Genomic DNA, 27,396 nt, shown 5'->3' on the forward strand with positions numbered 1-27,396 from the left:
AAATACGTTTGGAAGTAATCCCTTCCCACAAGTGACCCGAGACTTTCGCACAATTAAAAATGTATTTTGTGAGATTCAAAGATTCAAAGGCTTTATTGTTAATAAAGTTAGTAGCTTTCACAATGACAATCCTATATCCTAGGCTCCTCTAACAATGCAACACACAGTATACTCAAGACATGCAAATAGTAAAGGGCAAAATAGAAGTAAATAAGCTGCAATAAGTCACACAACTATAGACATGTAAAATTAAAGCAAGTATGTTAAATAATTTGTAAACACACAAACAAGATAAATGAGGCAGACAAAATTAAATAAGATTGAGGGGTTAGAGCAGGGGGGTCAAACTCAAATACACAGTGGGCCAACATTAAAATGGGGACTAGTGGAGGGCCGGACTGGTTCAATGTTTATTGCAAAACGTATTGAAATGAACTTATTGCACATATTAAACCTGGAACTAACAAAGCTTAAATTATTGCCTATAAAAACAACATTAAACATTAAATAATCAGTTGCATTCATTTCTTATGGCTCTATTTGCAGCTTCATTTCTTATGATTACATTTCTCCACAGGCCAACAACAGCTTCAAAAAAACTATTTCCCTCAAAGAACAAACCAAACATGCCCTGTTGTCGTGAGAGAAAAAGTGCAGAAGGAAACATCCATGTAAACTCAGTGTGCTGCTCTGTGATGCTAGTTCAAGCCAGATACTTGGCATCTCATCTTGGGTGCAAGGTCATCAATGTTTGGGGTCAGGCTCTGAGCGGAGGAGACCCTCAGGATTGAGTGAAGGTGTGCGTGCAATATACCGGCGGGCCAGATCTAATAGTAATTAAAAATTATCCTGCGGGCCGAAATTAAATCCACCAAGGGCCTGATTTGGCCCCCGGGCCTTGAGTTTGACACATGTGAGTTATATCCATACAAATATCTAAGGCGGTCTTCTTTCTACCTAATCAAAGGTAGATAAAGGAATAAATGCTGAAGGCACAGCCTCTTGTAGCATAACACATTTTTAAAGGTCAGATGATGCATAAGATATCTAATTATAGATACAGAAAATAGAAGAAGTTAGTCTCTCCATTAAAGCAGTATGAGTCTTTAGCCAGGAGCAAAGCGAAGGACATGGTGTTCTTGCTGTGTTGGTTTATTTGCATATACTTGTATCTGTATCTTGTGGAGCTTTGAGAAAAACAACCTTTTGTCCTCTGGAGCTGATTTAAAACAAATGTGTTTTTGATCATGTTGTGGTGCTGTGTTCAGGCGAGGCTCTGGGATTGGACCGCTCCGTGGTGGTCCCGTACAAACTGATCCGAGGCAGTCCGGAGTCGGTAGAAATCAGTGGCCTTCCAGACGATATCCCCTTCAGAAACCCCAACACCTACGACATCGTGTGCCTGGAGAAAGTGCTTCAAGCAGCAGATCAAATAACGTTCAACATCGTGAGCCAGCTCCAGTGAGTTCAGTCCGCTGTCACCGCCTCACCGTGGGGGTTCTGTGCCGCCTGCTAGTTAAGCTCATTATGGTTTATTTATGCTTTGCATTTCAACCCAGCCTGAGATGTCACAGAGTAAATCCACCTCAGCAGCAGATGTAAACAAAAGGAAAAAGTGAACAATATTGTGACGTTATTGATGAAAGAATGGACGACTGACTTAAAGCATGCATCATTTAAGGTCTGAGCTATAATGAAAATGATCCAATTGTTTTTCATTGTAAAAAAAGAAGCTGTTTCTCTTTCCTCTCACGCAGACCTTTTGCAGAAATCTGCAGCCAACCTTGTAACACTGGTAGGTGTCGTTTCTTTTGTTAGTAAAAGCAGAACTCTTTAAAGGCATGGCAAAGTCAAAGTGGTTGTGTCTTTAGCAGGAACAGAAGCCTCGACTAATCGGCGAAAGCGTAAGAGAGTCCAGGAGAGCAGCCGAGGCCCCGCCTCCTCTGAACACGGGATCTCAACCAATCAGATTCCAGTAATGGTACGTTTATTCAATACAAAACAGGAAAGCATCTGTTTCCTACGACGGAGTATTTGGGCCATTGTTGGTGAAATGAATAAATGCGTTGCAGAGCCAGGGGAAGAGGCCGATATGCTGACGACATCTTAACACCCAAAACCTAATGCTAATAAAATGTACAAACAAAAGTTCCTTCACATGAAATTATTTACTATTTTTGTCTTTTTTTTTACGTGTTATTTAAATATCAGAATTTCTTAAAAGATTATTCTAGTTTTTTTAGAACATTAATCTCAGAGATGATCCAAAAACAACTCACATAAATGTGTGAGTTAACCCTCCTATTGTCTTCATGTCCCCCCCCCCCCCCTTACTTTGGTGTTCTCGGTCAAATTTGACCGGTTCTGTTTTAACTGCTATTACATTAACACCAAAACCATTAATCATCACCACATTTCATTTAACACCCTTTCAAACTGTACATATTGTATCAGACTACTGGTATACATGAACAACTGCAGTAAATATACAAAGAACAGACACTGAACATGTATTGCGTGTGCCAGGTGTGATCCATGGGGGGGGATGGGCACATAAGAGCGGGAAATGTGTCAAATTGTTGTGTGTGTGTGTGTGTGTGTGTGTGTGTGTGTGTGTGTGTGTGTGTGTGTGTGTGTGTGTGTGTGTGTGTGTGTGTGTGTGTGTGTGTGTGTGTGTGTGTGTGTGTGTGTGTGTGTGTGTGTGTGTGTGTGTGTGTGTGTGTGTGTGTGTGTGTGTGTGTTTTGTCTGATCCGGACCGGGAACACCATGGGTGTTACAAAGTTGACTAAATCATCCAAAGTTCAATGAAAGTGGTGATCAGAAATTCTCTATGTTCAAATGTCTACTGTGAAGGATATCATAAAGCCTTAAAGCAATCGAATGTAAAATAAAAAAGTTATGATTGATGAAAGTAGTGAATCGGTCAGATTTGACCCGAACACAACAGGAGGGTCTCAGAGAAGTTTTTTCTTGGTAAATTAGATCTTGGACATTTTGACTTTCCTCCAAATATTAGTTCCCTTCTCAGACATTTGTTTTCTCTTTTAACCAAAGGCCCAGAATATGATCTGAGTAAAAGAAACATTGAACTCATTATTGATAAAGATAATGTAATATGATACTTGATACGTATTTTGTCCTGCAATCCATTTTGCAGGAGTCTTTTCAAATCTTACCTTAGGGTCTTGGTTCATTAAGTTTTGTGATATTCCATATTCTTGTTATTGTCAAAAACCATATTTAGTGCCTTTCAGTAAGAACCAATGGGCTTATAGCCGAGTGCTACAGGAGTCGTGAAAGTCATTGTTAAGTATAATCATGCCTTAACTTTCTTATTTCACTTCTAGAAGCAAAATCTACTCAAACTGAATATGATACTGCCATCCTTGAGGCAAGGTCAAAACCCTATTTGTACTAATGAGAGATTTTCTCCCACATCACGACTGACTTTGCTCGTTCATTGTCTCTCTGCAGCAGTGGCCCATGTACATGGTGGACTACAGCGGCGTGAATGTGCAGGTTCCTGGGAAAGTGAATTACTGAAGGACACAGCTGGACTGCAGCACAGTGAAGAGACGAGGAGGAGGAGTGTGTCAAAGTGAAACTCTTCCACATGCCACGCTATCACTTTGTCAGAGCGCTAAGACTTAAAGTCTGCAGACTGAATAATGACTCTGTGAACGAGGAGCAGCAGAATGTACGGACAGGACAGCAGTCACTTTTTGTTTCCTCTCCACAGCTCATCATCATGACAGTAATATTGTTTTTTTACGAGACAAAGTCATGCCATTTGCTCTTGCTTTTACCAAGTGTCCATCCACTGTTGGGTTGTATTACTGACGCAAAACATGTCTTTGATAACGATCTGGTTCCATAATATTCAGATATTTGTACTTTTTATTTATTATATTTATTGAAATATACCATTATGTGCAGGGATGTAAAATACATTATTCAGCTCCTTGAGGAACTGTCACAACACTAACACAGAAGCTACTCACTCAGTAACCACAGGAAATCAAATGAACAGCGATGAAGTGTCTTAATTGGAGAAAATGAGGGAGATGAAAGGACTCTCAGTTTGTCTGACAGGTAGAACCTCAGCTGTTCAGCGGCAGGAAGTACCTGCAGGAAACACCAGACCTTCAGTTAGACTGAGCCTTCTTATGTTAGCGCCACATTAACAATATGTAAAATATAAAGTCAGCCTGAATGTATCATGTAAAGGAAGGAATGGTATGTTATTCTGCGATGACCGTCTCTGGACTAACAATATTTAATATGCTGTACCTTAACGCCAATTAGGCCTTTGAAATAAAATGTGTTGCCTTGCACTTTCATTTGGTTGGACTTTATTTCTTCCCGTAGGCCTACTGTAGGGTTTATGATCTCCATTAACAAGTCTATATCTGTTTTATTTGAGTCAAGTCAGAAATAAAGCTGTGGAATAGTGACAGCTCCACATACCGGCACATTTCTTATAGATTATTTAAGGATAAATATGAAAAATAAGCTTTTTAAGAACGAGCAATGAATCTATTATTATCAATAATGATGTCACATTTCCTTAAAGGGGACCTATCATGCAAAATGCACTTTTTGATGTCTTTAATACATAAATATGTCCCCGGTGTGTCGGGGAACTCACGCAGCGTCAGAAAATAAAACCCTCTCTCTTTTCCTCCGTACCCAAATCTCTAAAAACGGGGCTACAACGGAGCTGATCCAGATTTGCGTCCGATATGACGTAATATCTGAAATGTGGACCCACAGCACTATCAGAAACGTTGCTATCAGAAACAATGCCCGACTGTTTTGGACGTAATATGGTCGGTGTTTACATTAGCATCGCTAACACTCAGAGCTAACCTGTACTGGAGAGCATGTGTGTGAAGAAGCAGGAAATAAAAAGGAACTCACCTTGTGGTATAACCGGCAAGAGAGAAAGCCTTTGAGCTCCATACTGTTTCAGAAACAATCCTTGATAATCCATGATATGGCGTTTCATCACGGCAGTATTTAGTTTAGACAGTAGCTGCCGGGTCCCGCATGAGCTCAGACCCCTCCTTTTCTTTTTTAACGCTTTATACCCAAAATCAGCACTTTAGAAACAGGAAGTGAAATAGAGGGATATGAGGCATGGCTAGAATGGGTGATCTGTTTGGTATGTTGAGTAAAATACTTCATAGACATGTTTATTATATATTTGTATATATCTGAGACCCATGCTATTGCCTAAAAATAGCATGATAGGTGACCTTTAAATTCAGATGTAGCCTTTGAGTGAAAAAGCTCTATTTTTCTATGGTAAGTTAATTTAAAAAGCCCATTTCAGACAGAAATGCAGAGCTACGCATTAACACACGAAACAAATGAATCATAGAATGCAATTCATGAGAGAGGAGATAGTTAAAATCTAAATTTGAAATACAGAATTCTTCAAGAAATGCAGTGTTTAATCATTTTTAAATAACTTTGGGAAAAGGAGTTGCAAACAGAAAAGACTCCCAATGTTATTGAAATGTTTTTATAGATTTAAAAATGACATACATCCAAATAAGAAAAGTAGACCGTTTTAACCGTTGGAACTGCGTAGCAACGGCAGGAATTGCTTCCATAGCAACAACAAACTACGTAGCCTGTGAGGTTAGCCTTTTAGCATTAGCTGTAATTAAGATTAAACACGTTTCCATGTAGAGTACAATGAAACATGGTGAACGAGACATCTTTTGGAATATTCAGATTGTCCTTTCTGACCTCATTCCTCTCCCAAACGCACCCCTGATGAACAGGTGCATGCTGGGAGTGGCTAACATGCTAATTGCTCATGACATTGTTGACTAATGTTTTTAGAGGAACTTTTACCTGCAGTGAGTTGTGTGAGAACTTTCTTCTTGTGTTGGAAAACTTTGAGGAGAAAAGCTGGTTTTATATTTATTTTGTGAATAAAATATCTAAAATGAGTTTAAGCTGGCGCAGACTGCAGGACTTCATGGTGCTCAAGACTCACACAAATCCATGCAGACAGGTGAGTACAACAAACTGAAACTCTCTAGAGAAGAACTGCAATGTAGTGTGTGTGCAAAACGTGTGTGATGTGTGTGTGTTTGTGTCTGCAGCTTCTGTGGAGTTTACATTGTTTAGACGTGATTGTTGTCTTGTCTGCGTTGTTGACATTGTATTCTGCTTTTGATTCGTTGCAGGTTATTTAATTCGTGTTGCCAATTGATGATCAGCTGTGTGCACAGGCGGTTTAATGCATTGTTTGTTCAGACATGGGGCTCTGTGGTGTGACATGTATTTGTTAACATGTTAACGCACTTCATTTTCACTCAGTATTTGTGTTAATCTCTTAACGTCCTTTATTTGGTTTCATTTGCTGTCTGTATAAACCCAGTGCCATTTGCACAACAATATCCCTGAGCAAGAAATAAGTTGTACAATCTCATTTCATAACATTTGGAGTACATTTCAACTTGTCTGCTTTTTACTTCTATCTAAGTATATTTTTACCAAAGTAATCGCACCTTTTTTACCGAGTACAAATTCTTTAAACAGACTATGGTAAGGTTACTTTTTTTTTCTTAACAGCTTTCCTATTATGACTCAAATCAATGCAGTATTGTATCACTACACTGAACAAGTAGGACACCTTTATCTGATTTGAGTGCTTTTTTTCTATCTTACATGAATATCTTTTTGAAAGAATCAGCTGTTTCATAATAGACAACTTTATTGTATCCTATAATATCTTATGACCCAATGACCTCAAATCAAAGCAGAATTGTATCACTACACTGAACAAGTAGCACACGTCTTATTATTGGATTTTAGTGCTTCTACTAAAGACACAACAGCTTTTCTTTTATTGAGAACTATTGGATTACTTTCCAATAGCTTCCATATCACGGGAGCCCTAATCATAGGAGCATTGTTCTACTACACTGGACAAATAAGACATCTCTTTTGAATTAGATATTATAGCGTTTTCTCACTCTTACATAAATATTATTTAAAAGTTTTTCTTTTCAAAAGCTTCCATATGAAGTGACCCAGTGACTGCAAATCAATGTAGTATTGTATTACTACACAGGACTAGTACTTTTTCACATCAATATTTTTTTATATTGAGCTCTTGTTTTATCAGTTGCAGATGTTATGTTTTCAGATTTAGCTCAATACATAAACCCACATGAATGTACAAATGTTTCATGAACCAGATCCGAACCCCAACATTGTTCATCCTCTTAGATCAAATAACAGTGAGGATTAATTTCGTTTTATTTCTTTATTGCAGAGACTTTTTTTGAGTGTTTCTTGTATACATGTCAAGACTCAGTCCACTGTACTGTGAGCAGTATTACCGTGGTGCGTTCAGGCGCTGCGTTCACAGCCGGGGGGAACATGATCATGCCGGCCGCGGCGTCACGTGTCTTGTTTAATCAAGACGAGTTCGATGACCTTGATTGTCACACTTTAAAATGTCCTTAAACCGGAGCGTTTTCCCATCTGTCGGAGCGGAGGACGTGGAGCTGCACGTCCTCGTCCCGTCACACACACTGTCACACTCTGAGGGACAAAACAATGCCTGCAGAAAGCCCGTGGGCACCGCTATTCAAAACATGAGGAATCACCATGTGAGTGCATTAGACATCTGCTTATCAGAGTAGATTAGAGAGTAACATATTACAACAGATGGTCCAATCAGAAGTAGTGTAAACGTTTAAAAATCCACAACTTTCCTCTCCTCGACTCGCGTCTGTGGACCCAACCAGTTTCTTTTTTTTAAACAATGTTCTTGTTGTTTTTATTTACATCAGTTAAGTATTGCCTCTTCTCATCAAATAGGCTAATATATACTCACTTTGCTACGACCAGTTTCAGTGTTTAATTGCATAACTTCCCAATTGTTCCTTTTGACCAGGAAATCACACATGATTCGCTAAATGCACAGTCAGAACTAAAGTGCTTCATGAGACTTTTATCCTCCGTGTAAGCTGCCACTTTCAAGGGGGATACAGATGATGGTTAAAAAAAAGAAAACATAATCTCCAGTTTGGGATAAAAACAGGCTCAGTCTCCAGGAATATGAAGGAGCAGGAATGTAAATGAATTCTTCCAGAAGGAGCAGGAATGTAAATGAATTCTTCCAGAGAGGCTTTTTATTCAGCTCCCCCTTTCTCTCACTCACTCAATGAGGGGTTGGGTGGATGCTGAATGACCGTAGGACCAGACTGAGGATGCAGATTGTGGGTTTCTGGAGCTGTGCCCTAGCTGCTGGCTCCGCCTCCTCCGCCCTGGGCTTTGAAGCAGTCCTCCGTCACGCCCTGAGAGGCCAGCTCCGACAGGACGTTGTCCAGGTAGTTGGGGTCGGGGTATCCGTGTCCCGACAGGTTGGACATCATCTCGGTCTTGTGGTGGATGTTGTTCCACACCACGGTGTCCGGCTCCCCCGTGGTGCTGGACGTCCCCACGGTGAAGATGAGGCGCCGCATCCACGCCACCTTCAGCAGCTCCAGCACCTTGAGACGGAGAAACAACATTGAGGTCACAGGCTCCTCCAACAGAGCAACACAATAACACAGATAACAGTGCAAGTAAATACAATCAAATAGAATATAATAGAAATAGTGCAGAATAGTCTAAATACAAGTCATTAGAATATTGATATTTGTAAGATGCAAATGTTATGGATGTCCCTTTCAACAGTTCAGGTGTTTAACGGTCTTATGGCCTGTGGGATGACACCAGAGGTCGCGTTAACCGAATATTTTCCGTCTATGACGGAATTTTTCCAAGAATGACGGAAAACTCTGAAAGCAGTCCGTCATTTTGACAGATTAGAACACAACTCGGAACAGCGCCAAAATGTCCACCAGCGGCCCACATTATATTACATCCTTATGGCCAGGTCGACTGAGGGCGATCTACTGTACTCTACTTTAACTATTATTTAGTAATTCACACCCCTGTCTAGTTGGTGGCGAGTGTGTGCATATTAAGTAGCTATTGTCTAGTCTTGTATTTGACCTCGTTGATTTCCTCGTTGTTTAACCGGCTTTAGCAATCGCAAAATGTCACGGCAGCTGAGTGTCCGAAGCTTTTTTAATAAGCCCAGTAATTGTGATGGTGTGGATAAACGAGGTGAAAGAAGAGGGATTGATGCAGTGGAGGATGAAGGACAAGCCAGTAAGACTAACACTGACAACGTTCAGCCAGCAGCAGAGGGACAAGCAAGTGGCAAGGAAAAAATAAATCATTCATATTCGTTTCGACATGAAAAGTGACCGCACGGTCGGTGTCTCTGTTCATCTTTTTTTTTCTCCATGCCCTTAAAAGTTCTGTATGAATCATAAAAAAAAGGAATGAATGAACATTTGCTGCTTAGTACCCAAACATAAATATTAAATATGTCTCATCATTAAAACATGAAAAATAAAATGACGGGTAATAATGGATTATGACGGAAATGTTACGATCCTGTCCGTCAAAATGACAGACAACGAAAAAGTCTAACGCAACCACTGGATGACACTGTCCCTGAGTCTGGTGGTTTTAACAGCACTAAGTGTTTATGCATTTAATTAATGGCCATAAACGTACAAAATAACATGTTAAATTAAAACAATTTAGAGCTTTTTGTTATATGGGTTTTTGTGCATGTAAATGTTCTGCAAAGGCTAAAGTCCCCTCCAGAGGGAGTTTCACTCACACACAAAGGTTTGGTCTACAGAGTGCCACAGTGACGCATCCTAAAACCCGGAAGTAAACTTTTATAATTTTCTAATCATAAATCTATCGATAAGATTTATGATTAGAAAATTCTAAAAGTAGGGTAGACATGTGGAGATTATCCGGCTGACCAAAACGTGATCCGTCTCTCTTCAATGTGTCTCAACCACAGACCTTAGTTCCAGCTATCTTCCTAAACCCTATGGAGAAATAGCATTGCGTTTTTGTCGAAGGAACCGGAAGTGGTAAAATGCTAACTTACTTCCGGGTTTTAGGACGCGTCACTGTGGCACTCGATTTGAAGCAGATATACCTGCAGATGTTCTGTGTTTTTATATTTCAATGATCGTAAGTCGATTTGGATAAAAGTGCCAGATGAATGTGATTATAGTTTAGAGCAAAACAATAACACCATAGATTAGTTGAGAGAAAATTAAGCAGCAACTATTTTTTGATTTATAAAAAATGAAGCTTAAACATTCTCTGGTTTCCAGCTTCTCATTTGCGAAAATGTCCTGCTTTTATTTCTCTTATGTGTCATACTATACTGATGGTTTTTGGGTTGTGGAGGGTTGGCTGGAAAACAAAGGAAATTTGAAGACATTATCTTGAGCTCTGGAAAAATAGTCCCAGCAATTTTTACTACTTTTACTAAATGTTCTTTAAAACATCAACTTGCTCATCGAGCTGCAACACATCCATTGCTTTACTGAAAAGACCAAAAACATTTTTGTTATTTGTGTCCTATTTTGGATAAGTTTAAAGTAATATTTGCTCGAAAATAAAATACCAAATAAAGAAACAAAATTAAAATAATCAAAATGCACTCTGCAACTACCTCCAAACGATGGTATGTTTGTTGTGTATATATATACGATTCTGTCCAATTATATCAAAGGGAACATTTGGAAATTTGAAAAAGCAGGGGAAAAAAATCATTATTGCTTAATATTGACTTATTGATAAGTCATCTGTCCCCAATCACGTGACTTTGTTTACAATCTGACAGCTGATAGCAAAGGAAAGCCCTCCGAGTCCGGCCTCATATGGCTATGGTGAGCATGTGCCTGCCTGGCTTTGGTGGCCCGGGTCAATCTGTCCCCGTTTTTAAATATGCTTATATTGCATACTTTACTTCCTCTTGACACCGTCGGTTATTTACAAAAAATACACCTAAATATACTTGTTATTGTGCTTCTGTCTTTCTGTGTCTTTTCATCTCCCTCACCGCTCGCTCTCTTCTCTTGATCGCCCTCTCACGGAGAACTCTTCACTGTCCCGCTTCATTGTAGGATTTCTGCCATGTCTCCACTTCAGTTTGACCATCTCTGTTATTAAGTTATGGAATACTAAATAAATAAGTAATTAGATACCTTACCGTTACTGCGCTCATAAAGAATGATAAGAATAATGTGAATTGAACTGGTTTCATTAGTGAGTTTATTTAAGGTAATTAGTTAGAAGCCCTATTTTATCAGAATGTCTGCACAGCAGTTACAAAGGGCAAACTACATTAAAACAGAATTGTCCCCATTTTTTCTTTAATAGTTACTAACATTAGATATTTTAATGAGATATGGACCGCTAAACAAAAAATGTGCCTGAATAACGAATTTAGCAGTTGGACATAAAAGTCAACTGAGTGTCACTTGCAATGACAGTGTTGTGTTTTTATTGTATGAACCTCTTACATTAAAAACAAGTTAGAATTTTCAAAAGGTCTTTTTCGGGGGGGAGGGGCTATTGCTCCAGTTTAGAGCAATAGCCCCTCCAAATGTCTGTGCACGTCCTCTAACTTGGTCTGAACACATATAATGAACCTGAAATGGGATTATATAACTTCACTAAATAACAACTGGTTAATTGGTGGAAATGAATGTTTTCAAAGCCATACTCTGAATGAAACTCGTAAGAGGCAGCTGCTGTTAGTTTGGGACCCAGATAAACAAAACTGGAATAATTTATTCCACTCTTCCATTACTGAGAGTCAACAGGTTATTTATAGAAGCTGAAGTGTGTTAGCAGCGAGCAGGAAAGGAGCTTCCTATTCACCATGGAAACAACATAACTTTATAATAAGAGAGCACAACATGTTTTTAATGTAATCACAGTGCCACCTGCGGTCCTGATGGAGCAGAGAGCTGGTTTATACTTGTAGTAGTAGATGTGTATTTTAGTTTTTTCACAACTGCCAATTCTGATTCTCAAGTTGGAGTGTGTGTGTGTGTGTGTGTGTGTGTGTGTGTGACCAAAGTAAGTCATTGTCTGTCCCGCTGTGTGTGTGTTGAGTCAGGCAAGCTATTCAATGGTAGGTGAGATCATAGAGGCAGATCAAGCACAAATAATGAGTGTCTACCAACTGTTCCCTTCTCATATATATGTGTGTGTGTGTGTGTGTGTGTGTGTGTGTGTGTGTGTGTGTGTGTGTGTGTGTGTGTGTGTGTGTGTGTGTGTGTGTGTGTGTGTGTGTGTGTGTGTGTGTGTGTGTGTGTGTGTGTGTGTGTGTGTGTGTGTGTGTGTGTGTGTGTGTGTGTGTGTGTGTGTGTGTGTGTGTGTGTGTGTGTGTGTGTGTGTGTGTGTGTGTGTGTGTGTGTGTGTGTGTGTGTGTGTGTGTGTGTGTGTGTGTGTATGTGTATTAAGCTGAGAGGTGAGGTGTTCTGTACCTTGCGGCCCTTGTCGTTGTCTGGCAGGAAGCAGAAGCGAGGGAAGCCTCTGCAGCTGTACGGCTGTCCAGGGTTAGGGTGCTCCGGGCCCTGAGGAGGGAGGAGGAAGGAGGAAGGAGGAAGGAGGGAGGAGGGAGGGAGGAGGGAGGAGATAAATGAAAGACATAAAGTTTAACACAAGAACAGTGATGGTACAACAATCTAATAACAGTCGTTTGGAGATAACCTGAGACCAACAGCTCAATACAAATCTGATTCAAGTTCTTGTAACTTTAGAGCAGCGATAAACACAATGTATCTGCACTTATAGGATAATAAGGGTTTTCCCAAAAGAGCGAAACAAAGGAGGGTGTCTCTGTGAGCCAGACACAATGAGAGGAGCAGACACTGAGCGTTCATCTGTTCAAAACATCTTTGCAGAGTTTCACTGAAATTCGCTTCAGTTCAGGGTTCAGCTCACAAACTCTTTAAGCTATCAAACTAAAGCACCTGGATTCTGAGAGACCTCCCTTTTAGGAAGATGTGAAACACTTTCAGAGTAAACCTTCCATGAGATACATAAAACATAAAAAACTCAAAATAACTCAGAAGTCTGAAAGAGACTTGAGAAACAGAGTTTAAGAATTGGTAAGTCTTGCAACAAATGCTGATTTATGTGTTGCTGTGGAATCCTTTGTCAAAGTTCAATCAGAGAAACTCACTCCGGAGGGAACAACATAGTTGTCGTGTCCTTGACAGTTGAATGACCGCCACTTTTCAATCACAGTTTTGGTTCAGGAGGAGAGACTGTGGCATCTGGTGTGCCCAGATTTGATGATTTTGCAGCCCCGCTACACATATATATATAAAAGATGTGAAATAAAGACTGTGGGTATAATCCAAATGAAGTTGGACTCGTATCATTGGCTCAGACGCACCTGTAGGCCCGGAGGGATGCTGTAGATGATCTGGATGGTTCCACAGTCGGGGTGTCCTGGCAGCGACTGGCCGATGCTGTAAATCTCCATCTTGCCTTTGGGCTGCGTGCCGGTTTTCTCTCCGTAGATTGTCTTACACGAGGGGCACTGCAGGCTGCCGTCCTGAGGAACACACAGAGAGTGAGACCATCGATACAAACAGGGCCGGTTTTTGGCATAGGCGCCATAGGCAGTCGCCTAGGGCGCCAGATCTGGGGGGGGGGGGGGGGGGGGGGGGGCGCTGCGCTGGGAGGGAAAACATATTTTTTGACCGTTGGTGCTCATCCTAATTTTCGGCCTTCAAATCAAATCAGGCCTTGATGTAACAACATTCATAATTAAGTCAAGGTAACACCCTTTTCACTCCGGTTACACGTTTCCTTTGCCCTGTACGATGGGCGCTGTAAGTGATGAAAGTGGGGGATGTTGGCTTATCAGGCGCCCGCAGACAGACAGACAGACAGAGAGAGAGAGAGAGAGAGAGAGATTTGTATACTATAGGACAGTGAACCAAACATATCCTTTAAAACTGGAGATAAAAAAATATGCATTAATAAATGTTAAAGTGGACCTATCATGCTATATTTGAATAATATAGTGTAGGACCATACCTATATAAGGCATATTTATACTTTTTTTTTTTCAAAATACCAAACAGATCATGCATTTTAGCCATGCCTCATTTTGCTCAATTTGACAATTTCTAGCTCTGGGCAGATTCAGTGAGAACAGCACCACCTACAGGCCTGGCATATGTACTACAGCGTCTCCAGCGCTTTCGAACGGCAATGGCCGTGGCTGTCTCCTCCTGATTGGTGGAGTTGGCCCAATAGCCGTAGCTCCACCGTCCTGACGTCAGGACAGTGTTCAAATCTGGATCAGTTTTTATCAGATCCGTTGCAGCCCCTTTTTTAGAGATTTGGGTATGGAGGAAAATAGAGAGGGTTGTGTTTTCTGACACTTGGTGAGTTCCCTGGAACACCGGGGACACATATTCATGTAGAAAAGACGTACAAAAGTGCATTTTGCATGATAGGTCCCCTTTAAGGTAAAATAAGATATGAATGAACAACAAAAATAAAATAAGTGACATGTATTTGTTATTGGCTATGGTGGGTTATTGGTTATGTTTGCATACTTATTTGATATTCAAATGTAAACCGATCTTTTTCATATGGGTGTTTTAGAGTTGTACCCCCTAGATCAGGTCTCTAGTAATTCTGCTCAAAGTGCACCAGATTGAAGCATTTTACTTTAAAATGTTCAAACGGTGATGCCCACCCCCCAATTCATACAATACTCCTAAAACCTCGCCGAGGGCAGCAAACTGGCTAGAACCGGCCCTGGATACAAATGAAGATATACATCGGTCCAGCCAGGACTCTGTGTTCTCCTCGCCAAGGAACAATACCTCCAGTACCACATTGTTGCTTGTATGTTACAGTATAATATAGTTATGTGTAGGCGGCGCGTGGCGCAATGCACTAGTGCGTTGGTGTTGGGATCAGGGGGTCACAGGTTCAAACCCCACTGCAGTCAGCATGTCGTGGTGTCCCTGAGACACTTCACCCCAAATTGCTCCTGTGGGGATTGTCCACAGTATTGAGTACTGTGGGCATACTGGATAAAAGCGTCTAACAAGTAACATTGTGTATTGCCAAACATCTTTAAAGGACCACAGTTGTACACCTTTAAGCTCTTTGTTATTCTGGCTTTAAGAGCATGCTTTGGACATTTATAATAATGTACATTTTTACTCCAGTTTGCAACACACAGCCTGTTGCAGGGCTGGGTGTAAACTTTTCTAGACTTAGTGAGAAACATGAGGATATGTACAAATATTGCAACAGCGACTTTTTCAGAAAGGTGGTTGAAATAAAGAAGGCTGTTTTGTGTTTTACATTAATCGTAGTACGCTTGTATGTAAATGGAGATTTAGGTATAACTTTTAGTAGCAGATCTACAGCTGCCCTGATAGGGTTGTTCCTGTTCTGCATGGTCAAATTACAGCTTTTGTCCATGGAGTCTGGTGTCTTTGAAGAAAGCATAGATGGCTTAGTCTGACAGCAAGTTAAAGCCCTCAAAATATTCTAAATGTAGTGTAAACATGCAGGTGTTTTTGTAGGTGGCTCAAACACATGCTCCCTGTCCTCAGCAGTATTCTGTTCAGCAGAGCAGCTCCCCTGCATCCTCAGCAGCTGCGTACCTTGGTCCCGTTGTTGTACATGGCCAGCATGCAGAGCATGTGCAGGGTGTGTCCACATTTGATGAACTTCCCCACGGTGTCTGGCAGGACGCTCGGGCCCTCCTCTGTGGATTGCGTCTCATAGCCGGATGCGTTGGACAGCTGATCCATGCAGATAATGCAGTCCTGAGGGAGAGGGGTGTGTTCAGAGGCAAAAAGGCACGTTTTCCAAGTTTAAGGCCAACAGCTGCAACATGAACTATCATCAAAATGCTGAGCTGAATGTTTTCCATTTATGTTTTGACCCTTGAAGCAATAGCATGTGTGTGTGTGTGGAAAAGACTACAATAAACCTCTGATGTCTAGGAGGAAAAAAACATGAAACATTTACCTCATCCTGCACTCCGGCAACTACCTCCATGTAGCGCTGAATCACCTCCTCAGGTCTCTGAGCGGAGGCTGAGAGGAGAGAGAGCACAGAGTGATCAATGAGCTGCAACACACCAACAACCTGTCGTACGAACAGCTGAGGCTCTGCTGAGGTCAAAGGAAACCACTCGCAATCTTATTTTAGATTTTCAGTCAAACGTAAGCTACATAAGATATGGATTTCTACTCTTGCTGCAAAGATTCAGGCTGCTGCTAATCAAACATCCAGACAATCAAAAACTGTGCGTCTGAATACACAAGATAAGAGACAAGCACAGAGACAACTTGGATGAGGACAGAATGAACACTAATGGCAGCATGAGGGATGGGTGCATGTATTCTCTCTCCATGTGAGTGTCAAATCTGTTCAAGAAACTCATTCCTGAACATTTACGAAACCTTTTTGGTTTATTATACAAGAAGGCTCCATTTAAATCCATCATTTTAAAAAGGGGAGGAGGTTGTTTTTCTTTCCTCCCCCGGCTGAGGAATAAGAAGAAAATATATTCATTGTTTCCAGACATCAACACTTTTTATGCTTTTGTGTCTGAAGTGTCAAGAGCATTAATTCAAGTTGAAGTGTCAGACAAAGAGGTGTTATTTATAGTCATGCAGAGAAGAACAAATTACATCAAGCAGAAACAAAGAGGCAGCAAAGAAGCTTAATATATGCAATTGAGGCGAGTTGCACGACACGTCCTTCACTACAGCTAATTCACCGACAGTATAATCTTATCTATGAGCAAGAGCGCTTTGAGGTTGTCACGGTGAATGTGATACAATCCGTGTAAAGGTTGATTTAATCTGGCTCAATGCTGCGTTCATTTACCCCCCATTTGATCCAAAATGGAACAATCCAAGTGTGCTTGATCAATACATTTAACAAGTGTCAAAGATTGAATGTCGATTGACTGATTGCAGCTCGATCCTGCAGCAGTGGCTTCTGGGACATTGAGATCTGTTGGCTGTGAAGGCTATAACGTGATTATTTCAATTAACCACATGTTTTGTTAAATACTAAATACATCATGCTACATTTTCACAGTTTAAAGGCACTGTTTGCACAAGTCCAAGTGTTGCAAGGTCTCGCACAATGTTCCGTTAAGAGTGCTGAACATTAAATCTTTGTAGAATGAAGAATGAGGAGAAGAAGGCTTTTATGGTAGGTGGGGTTATTGTGATCCTTTGCTTAGTTAGAAGTACTAAGCACACACTGTGAAAATACTCCTGCAATCAAAGTAAAAGCATTCAAGTCATTCATATTATTGTGGAGTAAAATATTCCCCGTCATAGTCTTTATTTGATGTATTATATATTCTTTTTCTGGATTAGTAAAACTGCTGCATCGATGTGGATGTCATTACCTCCTTTTATATACGGTTGGCTAGTGAAATCTACAGCAGTGCATCATATTCCAGACGTTTGATTGTTTTGTCCGAGGTAAAGAACTTGAGTAATTGTTCTTAGTTACTTTCCACCACTATTGGAGATAAACACACTGCCATGATGGCCGCTGAATAGAGAGGCGAAGTCCCTCCCTTTCCGGGGGACCTCCATGGGACCTTATTTCAGAAAAAGTATGTATTGAAGTCAATGGAGAGAGAAAGATTATCTTTCTATCCCGTTTGAATTGAGCCACGAACTACACACATGATGTTTGTCAATTTAAAAGATAATTTTGCAAGTCAAAAAAATAACAATGTGTGGTAAAACTGTGAAGTAACACTTTTTTTTGTGTGAAACCGCTCAATGAACTACATCTCCCGTCTCGCACCACACACCAAGACGGCCGTCACGTTGGCACATTTCATTTCTTTCTTTCAGAATGAGGCGGAAAGTATTAAAAGAGGTGAAAATCACTCCAAGTCTGGGCATGTTGAGAGCTGTGCATACACACAAGGGGAGTTAGTCGGTTCCTAAGAGCCAGCATGCGGGACCGGGACTCTGGGATTTGTAGTCTTTCTAGTTGCGTATTTTTCATAGTCTTATATTTCAACAGTTTTACGACAAACTGTGACTTTTTTGACATGGAAATTATTATTTAAGATTAACAAACATCATATGTGTAATTCGTGGCACAATTCAAACGGGATCGAGAGATAATCTTTCTCTCCCCATTGACTTCAATACATACTTTTTCCGAAATAAGGTCCCATGGGTCGGAAGCAGAAGGGCGTGACTTCGCCTCTCTATCAGCCAAAGGTCTTTGAAAACTCAGTTTAGAGACTTCTGCACTTCTTCCACAGTTGCACAAAAAGCCACACTTCCCCCCCCCCCAGCTAACACCAAAGTGAAGCACACGTCACAAACACATGGAGACAAATGAGAGCGAGCGGATGCAGGATGAAATGTTCCTCAAGCCTGTGGTGGTGATAAACGAACGGAAAGAGAACGATGGAGGAAAGAAAAGAGGCCCGGTGTTTTGGTAGCTACCTCTCCTGTGCTGCCTCTTTGCTCTCCTAACTGAACTGCTGCTGCTGCTGCTGCTGCTGCTGGGGGGGGGCCGGCTGGGCCTGCTGGCGGGGGGGAGGAGAGGAGGAGGAGGAGGAAGCGAGAAAGGAGCAGGCTGCTGATGCTGAGGATGCTGAGGATGCTGAGGTTGAGGATGCTGATGCTGAGGTGGAGGCTGTAGCTGCTGCGGATGCTGCTGCTGCTGCTGCTGCTGAGGGAGGGGGGCATTGGTGAAGTGCACGCCGAGTCCCACTGCTGACATCAAAATGGAGGCCATGCCTGGAGCGGGGGAAGGGTGGGGGTGAGGCGGGATGGGGTGGGGTGGGGTGGGCGGGGGGGTGGGGTGGGCGGGAGGGTGGGGCAGGTGAGGGGTGAGAGCAAGTGGAGATATGCAGGAGTAGAAAGGAACAAATCAAAGGCAAAGGTATGAGAAATGTAGCAGCAACTGATGTTCCCTCCTTGTCCTCCACATACAAAATTATTTCAAATTAAAACTCAAATGTCTCCTCTTTTTGATTAGGGAGTCATCAGGACTTTACACTAGCAATAATTGTGTGAGCTAAAGTGAAATCTACAGGTTATCCTGAGAAAAGATCGACTAAGAATCGATGGTTTCCAGGAGCTGGAAGTCAGACCTGTCAATCAGCAGACTATGAGGAATGGTTTACATGAAAACCCGCCCTCCTTGTGAACAGCTTAGCAATGCAGATTAGGCGTTGCAGAAATAAGATCGTGGGACAATCATATTGCTATTTCCTACATTACAAAAAAAATGTATTTCTTTATTTGAAGGGGACACGCTTAGCCTCTTGTTAGCATAGCACGCAGCGCTACTTGCATCACGTTCCACCCGCATTAACAGGCTTTTCTTGTCAGGTGTTTAGAATTGATGAGGTGAGAATTGAGTGGTGCAGTGATGATGTATTTTTGGAAGCTGACCCGGAAGTACACAACGTAAGGGCTCACTCGAAGAAAAAAAGCGTTCATGATTTTTGAATCACAGGGAACTACAGCAAAGTCACATGACTTCACGTCACCACTGCTAAGCTAATGGAAGCTAATTTCAACGCCATGTGTAGAAGCGTCATTTAGTCTCCTGTTGACAATTTTAAGACTCACAAAGCTATTGACATTCATTTAAATAAATAACCCAGTTTGACAATGGAAGCAGAACTCAATGACTGAATGAACAGGTTGCATCAGTCACCTTTTAAAAAGGCAACAATAATCTAGACTTGTTTAACTAATCTAACTCAAGCAGATGCAAATTGAACTTTCCCCGTACCTATCATTTCTACCTCCAACAGAATTGGATGCAGTTTTGTTTATCGAAGTGTTTCACGCTGAGAGAAATATCGAGCAGATAACCAGTATTGTTCATTTGTGACTTAAGATCATGAGAAGAGTACGTTTGGAGAAGACGCCGCATGAATGACCTTCAATTTTAAAAGTCATGGTACGCTGCTTTGCACTAATGAGGTTCTGGTCCAGTAGCTTCCTCCGGGCTGATTGTATTGATTCAGTCGGCTTATCAGCGCCCAGAGACGGAGAGTCATCAGAGAGCGGGGAGAAAAGAGACGAGCGCTCACTGTGCATGTCAATTCTGTCGTTTTGTGACAATTACGACTTTCCTGCCATATGTGAGCATTTAAAAAAGGTGTGTATTTAAGTGTTGATTGGCCATAAATGTTCTTTACTGATTCTCTAAATATATATATATTTGTAATGGTCCATTTAAATAGTATTTATTTTGGCATGTTTCCTTTTTACTGTTTTAAAATGCCTGTTTGCTTTTGTTAAGATATGTTGCATTTTAATACAAATTCAAATTAAAATATAATAATTTTACTATAACTTTTTACCTTATTTGACCATCTAGCTGAATATGATTTGTGGCTCTAACAGATTACAACACAGTGGTTAATTGAAAGAGCAGGAATCTTCATGATGCAAAACAAGCAACAGTGAGGATAGAAAAACACTTTGAGAAAAGCGACGCAGAGTTAATCCATAAAGCAGAGGAAGCATGCGGGAACAAAAATACACACACTGAGGCATTTGTCAGCAAAGGTTTGTTCTGTGGATTTCAAATTGTCTAACCATTAACAGCAATTATGGACATTAAATCTGAGAGCCTGATTAAGGTTAATGTTCCTTTTTTAATGTTTGGCTAATGTGATTAGTCAAGAGTTCAGTCCAAAAGTTCAAGGTGTGTGTGAAGGGTACGCCTCTGTGCTTATTTTAAAAACATTTATTACACCATGAACTCAAATGAATTACATTTGGCTTTCCATTAGTCATGATGACTGCCAAAAACCTGCTGACTCATTTCTGCCATCACAAAGACAGTCAGCGTTTAGTAGTATCACTTATAGCCGTCTACATTAACACTGCAAGGTATTTGATTTAAGAAAACGTCTGAATTATATATGATGTTTAGCTATGAGACCCAAAAAAGCTCTTTATTTTTCTCATACTGCCTGTGCTGCAGCACCTCTTTTCACTTTTTTTGTCCGGCAGTGGCTCAGTCAGTAGGGGCTTGGACTGTGAGCCGTAGGGTCGCCGGTTCAAGTCCCCGACCAGACCTAAAATATGGAGTGTGGACTTCTACTTGGAGAGGTCCCAGTTCACCTCCTGCCCTGCCGTGGTGCCCTTGAGCAAGGCACCGGACATCCCCCTTCCCCCCCTCACTCCCATTGCTCCCCGGGCGCTGTACAATAGCTGCCCACTGCTCCTAGTACTAGACTCCTGGTACTAGGATGGGTTAAAAGCAGAGGCCAAATGTCACTGTGTGTGTGCTGTGTGCTCTGCATGTGTGACCATTAAAGAGGGTTTCATCCCTCCCAATTCTATTCTATTCTATTCTATACCCTCTGTCTGAAACCAGAGCCCAGTCTGCTCTGATTGGTTAGCTGGCCGGCTCTGTTGTGATTGGTCAACCAGCTTCAGGGTATATGCAGAAACCCTGAAGTCACATGTAATCCCTTTTAAGACCTTTTTTAAGACCCTTTCCATACATTTTAAGACCTCATCGCCACTTGGAGTTTTAACCGGTTACCTTGGCGACACACTTTACCTCACATTGACTATATACAGTATTGATTGTCCTTCCTCCTTATCTTCCAACCATTTGGACGCAGACTTGCATTTCCCCATAACGATGTTGTTTAACAACCGGCGTAAACGGACCTTCGCGCGCTATCAAGCAGTGAGCGTGCGATGTCCTGTTCAGATGACGTCAAATCCAACGGGATGCCATAAATAAACTACACAGAATCACACTACACATCTACGCAATGATTACATTCAGGCACACTGTAGAATACAACCTCTTTGGACAATTTATATACTTATTGAAAACTAGCTACAAAATGTAATACCTTGGAAAATGCCGTTTAATTAAATACTTTTTAATAGCCTTCATTTTCGCTAAATTGATTGATCAACTTTTAATACTTTTTAAGACCCCGCGGACACCCTGAGCTTAGAGATGTCCCAGCCCTTATCCTATCACATAGAAAGTGTTGGACCGCTAGCCAATAGAAGTGGGAGTGTTACATAGTGATGTCATTATGTTACTGAAGTAAACAAAGGAGTCCAATGGAGGTGTTTCACTCACTTTTAATGGCCCAGACTTCCTAAATTGTTTAGTTCTCATATGCACTCCTCCAGAAATGCATATATTAGTTAAAATGTTATTATAAATACAATTTTTTTTTTTGTCAGATTCTCAGGTTTGGCACCGTCACGATGCGTCTCTGGATTACAAGTCGAGCCACGACGGTGTTTCTTTTATTGCGGCTGCAGCACCTTCTTATTCCAGCGTTTTGTGTGGCATTCTGTTCTTAAACAGACTTGACACTCACAAGACAAATGCTGAGGGAAAAGACACATAAACCAAAACACACTCTCACTGATTGAAACCAGCGACTGACTCTAGAGCGCGCTGCAGAACAGAGCGGAGGAGGTACGGATGGTCGGTGACCCGTTTACCTGCCAGGGCGGAGCTCACACTGGTGGATCCGTTCAGCTGCACAGAGATGGAGGGGACGCTGCAGGACGGGAGACAAGGACATTCAGTCAGCACACAGAAAACAGCTCTGGCACCAGATCAAGACCAAAAACCTGACTGTGGATGTACTGTGAACGTTTATATACATTCACTTAGGGTTGAACACATCCAGAGATTGATTAGTAATGACTTAACATTTGCAAAGTGCTAATACGGGGCATGACTCATCAATATATTGAGAAATATGCAGCTGAAGAATCTGCTTACTATGGGAAATAGCCTATTGTTGGTACTGAAGTATAATGGAGCTCGAAACTAAATCCAGTGAAAGGCACTTTTTTATGAACTGCTCAGTCTTAGTGACGCCTTTAAATGTTCTTGTTTTGTTCGACAAGAATAACTTGTTTTCAAATGTAATAAACGTATGGAAAGCAGCTTATCCTTACAATGACAGACATTGAGTCAGCTAATTAGTTTTGTCAATTATCAAAACATGTATTCACCTTTTAACAGCCAAATGACCAATTCATTTGGTAAGTGTTTTAACCCCAACCCTGTTTGTCTTTATTTACTAGTAAGGGAATAAAATGCTCTAACCTCCAACACACAAGCACTAACAATGACAAATGATAAGTTCCTGAGAAAATGTAGATATGTAGAACAACCTTCAGATAACTTCAAAACCACTGCAGATGTGTTACCCTCTGATCAGACAGTTAAGACGACTTGGTACGCAAAAAAGGAGGGTTTGTGTCACTGATAGCATAAAGCCTGTTTGACATGAGCTACGGTCAAAAGAACCCGCAACATAATTGACTAAGTAGGTAACCACTTATTTTAAATGATACAGCTTTGCTTTTCTTCATGACATGTGTGCATTTGCATATGTATTCTAGCATGTTGTGGCATTTAGCATCTGCTATGAAAGAACTTAAAAAAATACAAATGCAGATCAGATAGATGTGTCAGACAACCTGCATGTGTGCATCTATATTCAATAGACACACCTTTCACAGCGATCATGTCTGAGCAATGACTGCAAAAGAAAGAATTAGGAACAGAAAGAAGGAAGGAGATGACACCTCCCAACAGGAAGCCAACACACACACATACCTCTGCAGGGCTGGAGCTGCAGATAGTGTTCACTCACTCATTCCTGTTTTACAACATAAGTCAAAGTGGAAATGGACAGGAAAGACAAAGGGAAGGGAAGGGTGGAAAAGGGGCCCTTGACCTATAACCCTGGACAGATAACAGAGGGTTTTTCCTATTCCTATTCCTTACTTTTGTCTCGTGTGTGACGAAGGAGCAGAGTTAGTCAACTGTTTTAAAGTTGCAGTTTTTAGTTCGGTTATAGTTTGAACACTAGTAAGATGGTTTCAATGAGTTATATTTCGTTTCGGTCGAGTTTGAAAGAAGTGTGTTTAAAGGTGGGGTAGGTAAGTTTGAGAAACCGGCTCGAAATACACTTTTTGTTATATTCCATGGAATGCTCTTAACATCCCGATAGCAATGAATATCTGAAGTGCTTTGACAAAATATCCATACAAAAATGTCATCTGTGGAAGCCGTAGTACTGTAAAAAGCACGACCAATCATCTGAGCCGGCCCGGCTAAAATAACTGGATGGCCTACATCATGGCATTGGGGAAGAAACATGTTGCTTATCAAACCGGATGTCATGTTTACATTACATCACTGTAGTTTGGAGCTGGGGACAAAAATACAGTGACCCCTGCACAGTTATTTGTCCCCAAAAAAAGCCAATCTTGCAACCTTTCCCACTGAAGACAGAAGCCAGATGTGAGTGGTTTATTCTCCACCTTATCTTTCTGCTGTTGATAGACTCTAGCCTGACTGAATGACACTGCAAACCAACACACAATCCATCCCATCAGAAACACACCTTAACCCGTTGGCACTGGCCGAGCTGGGCAGAAGCGGCGCAGACAGTTGACTTCCAGAGGCTGGTGGAGGCCAGGGGCTGCCCCAGGACATCCCCCCCACAGAGAGGGGTCTCCTTGGGTACGGGGAGTACACAGAGGTGGGGTGGGCCGCCACAGCCCTCCCTGTGACCTGAAGAACGGGCCGGTTCAGACTGCCTGATGAAAAGGAATGTCGTGAGCGGCTGGGCATGGGTCCTGTGCTGCTGTGGCTCAAACACTGCTGGCAGGAGCAGGCCGCGCCGGAGGAGGGGATGGCCGGGGGTCCGGAGGAGGCCAGGGGGTACGGGAGGTTACACTGCCGTCGCACCTGCCGTCTGAAGCCGCTCGCTTTGTTCACCTGGGCCAGAGACGTGAGGTCAACTATGTAGTTGTATCCGTGCGGGCCCAGGTCCGCCGTGCCTTGGCGGGCCTGGTAGCTGTGCTCCAGGAGGATGGAGGTGCGAGTCTCGTATGGAGTCCATCCCCCCTCATCGTTCAGCCATTCCCAGTAAACACCACTGCCCAGGCCTGAGGACTGGGCGAACAGGGAGCGACGCACTGACCGTGTCTTTCCTGCAAATAAAATAAAACACCATTATTAAAAACACTTCTTTAAAGCTCATTACGCAAGCCTTATATGTACACATAAATCCACATTTTCAGTCAAAATCACATAAGGGGACCATGACACAGAAAATATCCCAGAGAACCATTTAAATATAGATGTCATTAATGTAAACATCATAATCCTTAATCCATAAGATTTTCCTTTTGGCAGCCTGCTCTGTTATTTAGCCAATGGTGTTTCATGGTGATGTTTATTATAATTATTTAGAAAAGAGAAGAGCACTTCAGCTATAATAACAACTATTCCCAATACTTGTTATTGTTTGAACGAATCAGCACATATGTATAATAGTACATATCAACAGTGAGATATACCTATCTGATACCTAGAGTATTTCTATTGAACTCAATATTAATATACAGATTTAACATATAATTGAAGTCAGTGTAATGTGATAGGCCAACCCACAACTAACTAACTAACTGTAAACAATGTCAACTTTTATATTATACTAACTTAGCAACGTATACTAGCCTATATACAAGTAATTACAGTTTGGAATAGACAATATGCTAATGTGACAAGCAATTTGACAGGTTATAGAAAGCCTATGTGGACAAGTTAGCTAACGTTGAATACAAACTATTAAACAGGGTAAGTTTAATAATGTTAAGCTGAGTATTTTGCTAACCTTAGCTAGCAGCTATGTAAACACGCATCAAAACAACAGCGTCCCTGTAAGCTAATGCTAAGTAGCTAACTAGCTTTATCTGTTAGCCTGGCCTGATGGTGTTTCCAGGACAGGTGCAACATTTGAACAAAAACACCGAATAGGAAGCTCATAATAGAAGTATTAAATATCATAGTGTGTCATATTCTCACCTGTGTCCTGTCGAAACTGCTTCAGGCTCGGTATGTCGATGAGATAAGGCGTCAGGCTGGGGTCTGATTGTCCGAGGCAGATGCTCGTTGATCCGGCTGCTCCTCCTCCTGCTGCTCCTCGCTGGTTCCTCGTAGACAAACACCGCTCGATGTGGGCGCTCACCTGTCCGCTATAAGGCCTCCAATAGCCCAGGTCATCCTGCCATTCCCACACCGCTATCATGGGCTGAGATTGACCCACGGATCCAGAAGGAGTAGCCGAAACTGTCGGCCCATTTCTAGACCCGTTTACCCTGGCACAGGATCCAGACACAATCGCCATATTCACCCAAGCTAACAAACAGCTAGTTCTGGTTAGCTGGTGTAACTGCTATACGACGAAGGAGAAAGACGTCTGCTAGCTTGGTTCGTTAAAAAGTGCCATGGTGAATTTGTTAAGAGGAAGGTATGAGGTAGAGATTAGATGGTTGATACACAGTTAAGTGCATGTTGACAAAGATGGTGCATTCAGAGGCTTAGCGGATAAACGTTAGCTTTGTGACAGCAGCGTTGCCAGGGTTCCTTCCGTCCTCTACGGCCGCCTTCAGGGACCTCCGTGAAAATCGTAATTCTAACCACGTTTGTGGGAAACCAGAAGCAGAGTATTGCGAAGTAGGTTTCACTTACAAGGAATTTGCCTTGGTGTTTGATCCATTCAAAAAAACAGAATATGGGGAACTGCAAAAGTCAAGAAGATACATGTATATTTCATTTCCTTTTTATTTGTTCTGCTCATGGTACGCAAAACCCAATGTACAATAATTGCCAACAAAACATGTCTCTACAAACACACCATTGAGCGAAAAGGAGCAGGGAGAAGAAACTAATCTTATTACCTGCCCCTTTCTAAAAAAAAATTGAAATAGATGGTCTGTCCTTCATATTTCTTTTTCATAGCCAAACTTGACAGTATCTTAGGATACAAAGAGAAACACAACAAATACTTATTTCCCACTTGACGGTTAACGGAAACAAACAAAACAACAACACCAACACATCACATGTATAAGGAACAGGAAAAGTGCAACACCCTCATCTGAGTCCTACTGGAGAAGAAGGTGGAAAGCGGCGCATAATAATAATAGCCTAATAATAACAATAACAATGGGACCTGCAAATAAAGAACAGACATCACATCAAAGACATCAACAATATTTACCACTGCAGGACCAGAGTACATCGACTTATTCACATTCTGCTTCATATAGTCCCAGTTTTCTTAATTTATACAATTTCTTTAACTGAAAAATACACATACAATTATTTAGATCCTTCTGTTGAGAATTCCACAATTTTACACCAACCACCGAAATACACATTTGAGTAGTCCCTGCATAAGGATGCTTAAAATTAAATGTCCTTCTGTGGTCTTCCTTGTCTGATCCAAAAACAAACAACTGTTGTAAATAAACTGGTAACATTCTGCTTCTGCTATACACGAAGAATTGCATGAAAAATCGGGAAATAATATCAACATTCAGAGGCTTTTTTTGTCATATGCACAATAGATAAAGTGTCGTTTTTGTCACTGAAAATCTAAGGTCCTATGCTCC

At 41.4% G+C, this 27,396-nt stretch overlaps 2 protein-coding genes across 4 annotated transcripts in view; one reads left to right on the forward strand and one right to left on the reverse strand.

The window, feature by feature from the left end:
- gtf2ird1 (GTF2I repeat domain containing 1) overlaps nucleotides 1–4,341 on the forward strand; it is a 55,649-nt gene extending 51,308 nt beyond the window's left edge. Inside the window, 4 exon segments of the mRNA XM_034114055.1 lie at nucleotides 1,269–1,461; nucleotides 1,758–1,795; nucleotides 1,872–1,981; nucleotides 3,476–4,341. Of these exon segments, the coding sequence (XP_033969946.1) occupies nucleotides 1,269–1,461; nucleotides 1,758–1,795; nucleotides 1,872–1,981; nucleotides 3,476–3,544 (410 nt within the window). The 3' untranslated portion in view covers nucleotides 3,545–4,341.
- Nucleotides 4,342–7,264: 2,923 nt separating this feature from the next.
- On the reverse strand, nucleotides 7,265–26,385 carry dtx2 (deltex 2, E3 ubiquitin ligase). 3 transcript variants are annotated; one of them, XM_034113979.1, is made up of 9 exons: nucleotides 25,805–26,385; nucleotides 24,336–24,927; nucleotides 22,411–22,469; nucleotides 18,400–18,672; nucleotides 15,929–15,996; nucleotides 15,559–15,723; nucleotides 13,314–13,475; nucleotides 12,397–12,486; nucleotides 7,265–8,523 (listed from the first exon to the last, which is right to left on the reverse strand). In XM_034113979.1, exons 1-9 carry the CDS (start codon nucleotides 26,124–26,126, stop codon nucleotides 8,272–8,274), a joined length of 1,983 nt encoding a protein of 660 aa, XP_033969870.1. In that variant the 5' UTR covers nucleotides 26,127–26,385; the 3' UTR covers nucleotides 7,265–8,271. The 3 variants fall into 3 exon arrangements, with proteins under 3 accessions (XP_033969870.1, XP_033969869.1, XP_033969871.1); XM_034113978.1 differs by having other exon boundaries at nucleotides 18,400–18,696; XM_034113980.1 differs by lacking the exon at nucleotides 18,400–18,672.
- Nucleotides 26,386–27,396: the final 1,011 nt, after the last annotated feature.

Source organism: Trematomus bernacchii, unplaced genomic scaffold (assembly GCF_902827165.1).
Source record: "Trematomus bernacchii unplaced genomic scaffold, fTreBer1.1, whole genome shotgun sequence".
In the NCBI taxonomy this organism is placed as follows: Eukaryota; Metazoa; Chordata; class Actinopteri; order Perciformes; family Nototheniidae; genus Trematomus; species Trematomus bernacchii.

Coding starts and splice junctions, on each gene's coding strand:
- dtx2 (XM_034113978.1), bottom strand. CDS start 26,126: ATGGCGATTGTGTCTGGATCCTGTGCCAGGGTAAACGGGTCTAGAAAT. Junction 24,928..25,804: donor GCAGTTTCGACAGGACACAG/GTGAGAATATGA, acceptor TTTTATTTGCAG/GAAAGACACGGTCAGTGCGT. Junction 12,487..13,313: donor GCATCCCTCCGGGCCTACAG/GTGCGTCTGAGC, acceptor CTCCCTCCTCAG/GGCCCGGAGCACCCTAACCC.